At 41.2% G+C, this 11,699-nt stretch overlaps 1 protein-coding gene across 1 annotated transcript; it reads right to left on the reverse strand.

Annotated features, from left to right (window-relative positions):
- Positions 1-2,780: 2,780 nt before the first annotated feature.
- hic2 (hypermethylated in cancer 2) lies at positions 2,781-5,139 on the reverse strand. Its single transcript, XM_071522894.1, has 2 exons — positions 4,921-5,139; positions 2,781-4,208 (listed from the first exon to the last, which is right to left on the reverse strand). Exons 1-2 carry the CDS (start codon positions 5,137-5,139, stop codon positions 2,781-2,783), a joined length of 1,647 nt encoding a protein of 548 aa, XP_071378995.1.
- Between the last annotated feature and the right edge of the window lie 6,560 nt (positions 5,140-11,699).

An 11,699-nucleotide genomic window follows, 5' to 3' on the forward strand; every position in this document is an offset into this window, starting at 1 on the left:
AAACAAATCATTTAGTTTTATGTGAGTTATCAAATTTTTCCCTCTTTGATATGACGTCAGTGCGTGACGGCATGTGCTCCTGCAATGAAAGAATGACTAATCTATGACATGCATAGTGATTTCCTGGCCATTTTTAATAGTAATTCTGTGAGAACATCACAAGGAAGAGATCAGTCAGTGGTAGTTATGTAGCTCTCCATCAATCTATCCATATCAAATATAAATGCAGCAGGACATCCATTTGTGTGTATCATATAAAGAGTGCTATGGGAAAAAAATTACAGAATTACTCAACTCTAGAAAACTTAAATCTGCTTATATCATGAGCATCAGCCATGTTCTGAAAAATGCTAATTCACAATGAAACGCAGCAAACTACATTAATGACAGTTTTCCTTTGCCACATGTGGGCCTTCTTGTCCTCCTTCTTGTCCTCTACTGCTGTCGCTTCAGCCTGGCCGCCCTCTCAAGACAGAGGGAAGAATGGAGGCGAATGGAGATAGGAGGGTTACATGAAAGTGCAGCCTGTTGCGTTGACCTCTGACCTCTGAGCCGCAGCAGAGGTGGGGCCCGCAAAGCGCTGGCCATCACATTATGTTGCATGATGGCAGGCTGATGTTAACAAAAGAAAGTGTGTGACTGGAACATTGCAAGGTTAGACTTTAGGAAAAATCTGGCTAATGGAAGTGAACAAGTGACACCTTTCCTTTGCTTAGTGGCAAAAACACATGATAGTGCGTGTGTGAATGTGCGTTATGTCTGCAGAACAATAAGGCCTGGTGAACTTTTATGCATAAAATAACAGTACTCTACAATCAATAGATTATTAAGAAGTGGTTAAATCATAATATGCAACCACTTAGTTATGTTCTCCTAAACTAAGCAAGGCAGTGAAGTGGGAGAATTTGAATGATTATGCAAGGCAGCACAAAGGGTGAGGCGGCTGTGGGAATGCAACTTTGACTTGTGCACAAAGGACGTCCCGCAGCTGGCGGACCAAACCCCCGTGTCTCTTCTGTCGCCTCCTCAGGCCCTGCTGAGGCCGGGGCCCCTGAATTTGAGCCTGTCCCCTCCCCTCACTGCCCTCATTAATCAGTTGGTCAGATCTCTTCAGACTCGCCTCACACACACAGTCAAAAGTGTTTTAATCAGCTTGGTATCTAGATGGACTTTGTGGCTAACAGTCAAAGAGGCCTAACTGCACTTTAAGAGCAATAGAAATTCTACTAAACATTTCCTCTTTATGGTGAAGTTTACAAACTGAATTTCCTTGAGTTGTATATAAAATAAAAAAACGCAAATAAACAATTGAATTCTGTCATAATTTTTTATATAAATGAATTTATGGCTCATTTGAAATAAAAAGCTCAGAAACTATGTTCATGATGGGCTATAACAATAAATAGCAGTCAGCGGTGTATACAGATGGCAAAAATAAATCACACAAAAAATAATAAATTACACAAATATGGTATAATATAATGAATAGCTGGCTTGGTTCTCAAAATATTTGTATTCAAATATTCTTGTATGAGCTATTTTACAAAAAAACAAAAACATAGGAACACGGATAGACCTTTTGTCTCAACCCCTGATAATGCCATGCTCTCCGCTTCATAAGAGTTTATGAAGCAATAAAAACAAGGTCAGATCCATAAATACATTCAAATGACATATGATACATGTAAAAGTCATTACCATACCAAGGTGAGGTCAGTCTGGGTTTCATTTAAAAATCACAGAATACAAACATAAAGTATCTAAAAAGCGGTATAGTTCATAAAATCCCTGACCAGGTTACTACTTTGAACTGTTTCAACGTAATGTATTCATTTCTATTTCTTGAACAAGCTGTTTGGTTTCATATTTGAGAAATATTTGGATGACTGCAGGCAAAGCACATCACAAGCTGTTTTCAAACCATTTTTTGTCTCAAAATGCCTCCTCGCCTGCAAATTGACACATAAAAGTTTATGTCAATGACCAGTTAAATGCTTAATATGCACATTATGAACGTCCTTTCAAGAAGCATCTGTGCTTTATCTTAGCAAAAACATATAGAACAAGGTCTGTTTTTCCATACATCTCCTCATTTGTTCAGTTTATGATTCAAAATGTATTCAAACTCCTAGCACTGATCATTTAAAAGTTAGAAGTTAGAAGTTAACTTAGAGATTAAACAGCTTACTGTTGCTTGAAAAAACAGAGCTTTCTCAGTACAAAAACCCTGAGGAAAAGTTTGGTGGAATTTGAAGAGGTATCGCTGTTGAGATTGGCAAACAGTACAACAGAAAGTTTTGGTTAATAACAGTGCAATAACTCTCCACTGATGACAGTTTGGACATTCATTTACATCCATGTACACAAGTTAGGTGATCACCCATGCTCTCTCACCCATGCTAATTTATTCTTAGTGAAAGGAACTTCTGCTAAAAAAACACTTTGGCTTTACCTGAGAAAAGATATGCATGTTTCTGCACATTTGGTCCAGAGATTATATGTAGATTTGAAATGTCTATCAATACTGCATATATTCATTGGATCATAATTCACTGCATATAAAGTATCCATGCAAGTCCACAAGATAGGCAGAATTTTATGTGTATGTATGTATGAGGTGTGGTCTATATTGCATTTGAATGTGTCTGTACATTCATATATGCTGCAAGAATGAGCAAACTCTTAGTTTAGCTTTAGATATGTGTGCACTTGCCTGCACATGTAGCTGAGGTCAGGCTGGTTCTGGACATGAGGTAGTAGGGCATCACCCGGGAATGTCTTCAAGAGGGCGACGCGTGCATTCTCAAATGGCTGATGAGGTTGCGCTGCTGCGCGAACTTCCCCCCGCAGAGCCGACACTCATAGGGCTTCTCTCCTGAGTGGACGCACATGTGCTCCGTCAGGCGGTACTGGCGTGTGAAGCGCATGCCGCACTCCTCGCACGCGAAGGGCTTGAGGCCCAGGTGGCTGCGCATGTGGCGCGTCATGGTGCCCCTCTGGGTGAACAGCTTCCCGCAGATGCTGCAAGGGAACGGCCTGGTCAGCCAGTGGCTCTTCTCGTGTTGCCTTAGCAACGCCGCATCCACGTAGCTCTTACTGCAGACGGAGCAGATGTGGCAAGGCAGAAGTTGGTCCGATTTGGCTTCCTCCTTCGCGGATTGCGACGGCAGATTCTCTGGGTCCGCGTCTCGATCTTCATCCTTGACGGAACTTCCCTCTTCCGCGTCCCTCGCTTTGACGCTGAACTCCTCTGCGGTGTGCGAATCGACGTGAGCGTTAAGCTGCTCTGAGCTCGGGAAGCCTTTCCTACAAGGGATGCACACGTACAGGTTGTCCCCCAGAGCCGGTTCAAACCCTGGCTGTGGTTGATAGTACATGTAGCCGGCATGCTTGTTTTCCCTCGGCTCCTCTTCCTCGCTCTCGCTCTGGACGCTCTCCTCGCTGTTCTCCAGGTCGTTCTCCAAGGCTGCCTCTCCTTCTCTGACCTCCTCTTGGTCCTCCAACTCCGATGACGCCCTCTCCTCTCCATGCACCCGCTCTCCACTTGCCACTTGCCTCTTACCTTGCACACTGGCCATCCTTTCCAAAGAGCCCTCACTGCCAGGTCTGGGCCTCTTTCGAGCCTTTTGCTGGGACTCTGCGGCCGTCTTCAAGTGCTGCTGATCTTCCCCTTGCACCGGTCTTGGGTTACAGAAAACCGAGGTGGAGTTAGAAGGTAAATCATCAGGTGAGGCACTGTTGCTGGTGGAGTGTAAGCTGCTGGGTCTCACCTCCTCTGTGGCCATACTACCTGTCGGACTCTTCGAGGGCAACTCCAGCCTCAGGCCGAGCCCCATTTCAACGCCATTATCGATCTTAACTCCTGGAGGCGGGTTGAGAGACACACACCGCGCGATAAACAGCTCCTCCTCGGACAGATCCTCTTTCTGACTCCTACCTACCTCCACGGACACGGAGCGGTAGTTGTGGCTGACTCTCAGCGGGGCGCAGGAGAGGCGATGGGGGCGGAACAAATGCCCGTTGGGGGTCAGGGAAGAGGTGGTGGAGGAGGGAGTCTTGCTTGAGCTGGAGAGTTTGAGTCTCCTGCGACAGAGAGCCGCGAGGTCCGACAGCTGGAGGTAGGAGGCAGCTGTGAGGAGGGCAGAGACGCCCGGGTCACTAATGTGGTCAGAGTGAGGCAGCTGGCCGGTGTAGATGAAGTCTAACACCTAGAGGAAATGTGAGAGAGGAAGGGAGGGGAGAGAGAGCTTCCATGTCACGGTCATTATACACTCTTAAATCAGGTGGGGACTCGAGTCACACTTGAGTCACAATTTTAATAGCTTGAGATTTGACTTGCATGAAGAGAAGACTTGAGACTTGACTTGGGTTCTAGTGACTTGGGACTTGACTTTGACTTGTACTTTGATGACTTGAAAAGGTTTCTAAAGTCCTGACTTGAGATCTTGTGTTTGTGTAAATGACTTAGATTGAAAGTGATGAAATTTGTTCCAGCAGACGACTGAATTTAAATTCTGTTTTCTGAATTTGTATGGAATGATTGAATTTATTGAAGTTGAAACTGATTATAGAAATCAAACTCATGATGCTCTTACCAAGTTTTTATCCTATTAAACCATATTGCATTGAAAAGTCCTAGATATTTAGTTTTCTTTAAGATATTAAATTGATACTGGACTCTTGATTTGACTTGACTTGCTGTTCTACATTTAGACTTGAGACTTGACATTAATGACATGGACTTGACTTGGACTTGACTTGCTGATCTACATTTAGACTTGGGACTTGACTTGAGACTTGGGACTTGACTTGAGACTTGTGCCTCAAGACTTGAGACTGACTTGGGACTCGAGCAAAGTTGACTTGGTCACACCTCTGCATACATACTGGATATGTACGTTGTTTCATCAGGTTGCTCACCTGTCTGAACACTGAGGGCTTCACCATCTCCGTGTCCAGGTTGATGAGGTTGTCGTGGAGAACCAGGGATTTAAAGTAGCTGCTGCTCGCCGCCAGGATGTTCTTGTGCGCCCGGAAGAGAGCGCTTTCCACCACGATGATCACATCGCACAGGTATCCTTTGGATCGCTGCTGGTTCAGCTGCATCAAAAGCTGTTTGGCGTAATTTGGCTGCTCCATCTCAGCGACTTTGACTTACACACCTGGGAGACAGTGGAGAGGATGGACAGAGGAAATGTTTCATCACAAATATCCCATAATCAAGTGCAGATATTTATATAACAACAGGGACATTTTTTTTAAAAAGTCCAAATTGTCCAAACTCCTAAGATTCACCATAAAGAATATTTTTCAACAACTGTTTATGCTATTTACAGTCATGGAAAAGTTTCAGTTAACCCAGGTTTGTTTCAAATTATCAAATACAGTTCAGGCAGCCTGCTAGAGGATGATATGAACTGAAATCCAAGATGCCAATTGGGCCAATATCAGGGAGAGAGGGGTGGTAAAAATAGACAGAGTCCCCACCCTGGCCAGTTCTATCTGCTGTGGCACAGTTAGATTCTGGGGGAAGGGAGTAAAACAACCCTGATGGCTATCCTGCTATTATCAGCTACCAGCCCCATTCAGCCTGAGCCAAGCTCTGCTGCAGTATCTATACTCACAGTAATGACTGTTTGTCATTGATCAACTAAAACAGAACACATTCAATAGGTAATATTAGAGGATTTTTCCACATACAGACAAAAGGCCATTTTGCACCCATGCAGAAATCACAAGTTCAGTTGCAGGTGATCTGTACTCTATGAGATCAGCGCTCTGTTAGTCATGTCTTTATTTAGATGCAGTGTTAGAGATCGAAACAGAGTAGTAGAAACATTACTAGGTTGGGGGGAAAAAAACATACAAAGTTAAGGAATAGTACTAGACAGTAGCTGTGTCTATGTCTATTTGATGAGCTCAGAACTAATGGTGGTGAAAATTCACATTTGTTTAGCCTCCAACCAGGTCAATATCTCATGTCCTTTATGACAGATGCTTTGTATAAAGCATATGTAATAATGTGAACAAATTCAGCCTCAACTCAGCCTCCTATAAATACTATATCGCATACAAATTCTGAATACTGGAGAGAAAATACTTCATCAGAGTGAAAATTCCTTGCAATATGAATATTATATCATATTGATATAAAAAAGTTGCAATTCTGATTTGATCAGAATTCTGATCAACTTGCAGGATCTGTGATCTCACTGACAGCACCGACAATGCCAGGACTGCCATTGCTTGCTCCATCATCTAAAACATCTATAACATTCCAAGTCTTGTAAACTGAATGAGTAAAACAGCTCTCTAAATGTGCAATAGACAACTAAACTTGAGCTTGTGTTGATGCAAAAGATGTTTTGGGATGAATGCTGCTGACCTGGCTCGTCTTCCAGCTTGTTGCTGTCTGGCCCGGTGGAACAAACTGCTTTAGTTGAGGAAAGATAGAAAATAACATGTCACTTCAGTCAGGGATCCCACTGCTGATGCTGAGTGTGAAACTATGCTGTGCTTGTCATTTCACAGCAATTACTGTGGAAACACCATCTGTTTATAATAGTGCATTTCAGTTTTACCTGACGATTCATTAAAAAACTTGGACTGATGCCTGGATCTAAGATGCCGCCACAGCCTGCAACAACATGTAAAGAAATGCACTGACCCTAACTTTTACCTCATCTCTCTCTAGACCCACTGCGAGGCAAAGTCCATGTGTAGCATTGCAACCTACTCAAACTTACAGGGGCATCGCTGAAAATAGCCTTCAAACAATATAGCGAGATGCTGAAAAATAGGTCGTACCCACCCGCTCCCTCTGCAGAACATGCGCTCTCTCCAAAGGTCCGGCCAGCGATTATGTTTTCTGTGGTAGAGGAAGAGATGCATGATAAATATGTATATACTAATTGTCTGAAAACAAACGCATGGTATGAAGATATTGTTGCATACCCAAACGGCGCTTCGATTTTGTCAATAAGCCCAATCTGGGGCAGAAATTAGTGCAAAGGAAAAGCGCACGCTACGTCTACCGGTAAAACTGAGCCGAGAAAACCGACACATATAGGCTAGTGCAAGACAAGAAATACATTTAACAATGTAGGCTACATACAGCCATCCACAAATATGAACTATTACCTATTGCAGTGGTTCTAAACGTGGGGTCCGGGGACCACCAGGGGTCCTTGAGGGGGTTCCAGGGGGTCCCCAGCAAATTGATGAATTATTAAACTTCACCATTATTTCATTTACAAGACGTTAACACAATTAGAGAATGTAGAAGAATGACTGTTTTGATCATAGTTTCTCTGTTATCGCTCTACAATACAGACAGTCATGGAGTTCTGGACAAAATCATATCTAACAATAAAAATATTCTCAGATTTGGGTCCAGGAGACAAAATCTCATCAAATGGGGGTCTGTGGCCCTAATGTGGGTGGACTAGATTAAGGTCCTTGATATGAAAAAGGTTGAGAACCACTGACCTATTGCATCCTCTTCCAGATCCCACTGTCCAGCCACTGTCGCCCATGGAAGCAGGCTATTATATTATCACTATTAGTCCACTACACGCCATTGTGAATACTAAGCTTGTGACGCCAGGGAAACCCAACCCTTGACCCAATTAAAAAGGCCTAAAAAAACAAAAAGGGAGGGTTTGTAACCATGTTATCGTTTCCAGGTCAAAGTTCATGTGTAATTTTTTAATTTCCCATATAAGCTCTAACATCCTGACCTATTTCCAAATGTCAATATGACTGGATGAGGCCAAAGTAGCTGTTAGTTTTCCCTGTAACTCTGTTGAGAAATCACAAGCTCTTAAGGAAGATGAAAATGCTGGAAACAAATAATCTAAAAAAAATGCTTTAGTGTCTCATAACATTTAATAAGGTTTACCATGCAATTAGATAAACACTGCAACACTTTCTGAACTTGTTTTTCCACAAACACCATTGCATGTCTTAACACCACTTACTACCTAATAGGCTTCCATACAGAATATGGTGAGAAATCAATTAAAAAAATGAAATGAGACTACTTCTAACTAATTCCTAAGTTGTATCTAGTGAGATTCCTTTCAGTCACCATTCGCTGCCTTAACCGGAAAACTAATAGTTATTACAGTTATTGTGATCAAATAATAACTATCTGCCAGAATCAGTGTCATATTTTCATGCAGTGGTATAAGCTATTAACAATTTATACATTCGTCTATATGGAAATCATGCAGCCATAATGAAAAGGTGTTAAACATGACTTGCACATCAGGTTAGACTCCCATCTTAAATACATAAGGAAGGCTTATCAATAGTTGTCATAGGTCCCATAATTATTGAAAAAAAAACTCTATTAAATATAGGCCACTGTCAGAATAAGTTGAAAATTAAACACAAACAATTGATCAATTTTGATTAATTTTGATTAATTAAAAATATATTCAATTTAAAAAATAATTGGGAAATTATTGTAATGCTATATATATAATGTATATAACAGTGACACCCTGATACACCCACATACATACATACAGACAGACATACAGACATACATAAAGCATACATAGGCTACATGTTATCAAGTTGTCCATGTTGTCACATTGCCTACCTCACGCTTCCAGCAGTCTCTCAGCAGCTGATGGAGGTTTTACTGGGTGGCAGCACCCCAGACTGAGCTGACACTGGTGAAGACTCATGTGAGTGGCTCTCCTTGTAGCTCGGCTCATGATCTCCATCCCTGTTTGATGGAGCAGTTCCCTTATCCTTCACCCTGCAGGGAAACTGTTAGGGGCCCGCAGCTCACTCTCCATCTGTTACATCTACAGTGCCATCTAGTGCCCACTAGTCACTCCAGACAGTCTGAATGGCAGCCTCATGTTTTTCATCATTACTATAAAGAACTTTGTGTGACTTTACTTGAAGGAATTCATTGAACTATGATGAACTCATGACTGACAAATACTTGTCTCCTATCAATGTACATTAAGTAATCATTTCCAGAATTTGTATCATGCCATGACTTTACTTAAAGGGACACAACAGCTCAGTCAAGTAATTAGGATGTAATGGTGATCTCATGTGTGAAGTAATGATGAAGTCATGGTGTACACCTAATGTGGCTAATTTACACTCATTAGCCACTTTATTAGGTACGGTATCTATTATTATCAAATCTGACACTTGGTGTTGAGAGCTTAAAGTGTTGAGCAATACAAATTAGTTTTATATAAGGTCTTCATCCTGTGAAATAGGTTAGCCTGTTTCATTGTAGCAGTCTGTTTCAGTGCTGCAGTGACACTGCAGGTCAGTTGATTTAAGGTCAGTTGCCTGGACTTCTCCATTTTCAATACTGACTCGCCTTCCGCCATTAATAATGTAAAGCTTTGTTAGCAGGTGATTCTAAACCGTATTACACAGCAGCTACATGCAGTAAACTCTTTTGAATATCAAGAACATTACACACTGTATACAAATGGGTCAAGATTAATGCATTTTATATCCAAGTGTTGTGTTCAGGTACAATAAATGTACAGGAATTTGTGTTGGTGACTTTGTTGCAGAGATATATGGAGAACTTACAGTGCTTTACAATACATCCTTGTTCACAGTGATTCATACATTTTAATTGATAAATATTCATATTAATTTGGTGTGAGCAAACTACAGGTTGATAAAGCTGTAAATCTATTCAGAGCCATCTATCATGGCCTGAGCATAATGATCGAGGATTGTTCAATATGTAGAACCTGTCCTCACATGTCCCGTTTCTTCTTTCTGTAAAGGGACAGATGATGTGTTGCCCCGGCAGATGCTGAGTCAGCAGGTGACTTCATACAAAACCAAAACACTGCAGCCTTTGGGGAACGGCCTTGTGTCTCACACTGTGCTACATTCCTCTGTGCACTACGAGAAGCACGAGCGTGAGGTCACTACACAATAACACAGATGACCTGTTGAGGAAAAGTTCTGGAGTCAGAGGTTCGTCTTACTTGAATATATATTTATTGAAAGGAGTCTTATAAGAGGAAGAGATGCACACAGCATGAAGCTACCTACACTTCTTCAAAGGAGAATATATTTGAACTGGTCTTTATGTATTAGTAGAGTTACAGCAACATGTGTTATGTCTTAGTTTAGAGAATCTACAGATAGTCTGGGACATCCAGGAGCCACTTGTGTCAAGAGACCTCTGGCCTAGTAAGTTATGGCACAAGGGTTACAGTGAGGTGACCATTCATCATGAAACCTTACATTCCCTGAGGGGACCTCAGTTCAGCTGTTCATACATGTATGTTAAATTTTCTTCCACATGATCCAATCTGAATTCATACACAGCAGCATTTTAGATGAACAGATCAGTCAGAACTATAGCACATTAAAATGTCTAAGGCAATAAGCCGCTACCCAGCACACTGTGCTGACTTGATTAAATTTAAAGCCTTTATCCTCAGTATCAGTTGGGCTCTTTTTTTATTCTTTGAATATATGGATGGAAGATAACCTCAAAGAAATCATTAACAACTTGTTGTGTCAAGTTGTGTCACTCCTGAGCTTACATAAGAGGTCTAAGATGCATTTTTAATCATATATATTATATTCATACTTTGTAATAATAATAATAATAATAATAATAATAATAATAACAATAATCATAATAATCATAATCATAATCATAATCATAATAATAGTATTTGGTCCCTGAGCTAAATATTGACTAAATATTTGTCTACTAATTGATCCACTCTGAATTAGGTACTTTGTCTTGCCAACGTAAGGCCAGTAGCAAGAAATTTAGTTGTAATTTTTGATGGAAATTTGAGCTTTGACAAGCAGGCTAAGAGAGTTCAATCTTGTATTTTTAACTATGAAATATTTCTAAAATTAAGCAGTTTCTGTCCTTAAGTGATCTAAAGGTCATCCATGCTTTTATCTCTTCTCCTCTGTGACTCTGTATTCCTGCCTCAGGTGAAAATCTCTCTTTCCTCTGGTTTTACAAAAAACATCAGTTATAGTTTTCTTACCGGAACAAAAAGACACTGGTCACATCACCTTGAATGCAACATCTTTACACAGGTGACCTGTTAGTTTCAGTTTACTGATTGTTTTTGAGGCCTGGGCCTGGCACTAAGCTATATATCACAGAGCCTTTAACCCCATATGATTCAGATCACAGCCTGAGGGCCCTAAACACTGTTCAACAAGAGGTGGTAAGGCCTTTACATCAGGGCTGCTAGACTTTGGAACGACCTCTGGAACGAGCAACAAATAATGATGATTATTACTATCATTATTATTATTATTATTATAAGTAGTAGTAGTAGTAAGTAAGTAAGTAATTTATTTTTCAAAGTGTCATGCACCAAAAGGTGCCCAGCCCGCATGGGCTTACAAGACACTACAAACATAACAAAAAGAGCAATAACAGTGAGCGCGAAAGAACAAATACAATACACCTCCATACATGTCAAACAATGTCAAACCAAATATGAGTAGTCTAGCAGAAGCAGTTGACTGTAGGCATTACACCAATACAACACATGCCAGCTGATGGGGGTTAAGTGTAGTGTGTGTGTACATTAGTCACAGTATCACTTCCTAGATGTGAGATGTAATTTCCTCACTCAGGTTTACTGCTCGGCAAATAGAGCTACAGGTAGACTGTGCACTTTCTGCGTGACGTCACGGGGATGGGCAGGTCA

Source organism: Centroberyx affinis, unplaced genomic scaffold, assembly GCF_046629955.1.
Source record: "Centroberyx affinis isolate AG114_WGS23_722 - 3 ecotype Tasmania unplaced genomic scaffold, CSIRO-AGI_Caff_v1 ptg001044l_1, whole genome shotgun sequence".
Taxonomy (NCBI): domain Eukaryota; kingdom Metazoa; phylum Chordata; class Actinopteri; order Beryciformes; family Berycidae; genus Centroberyx; species Centroberyx affinis.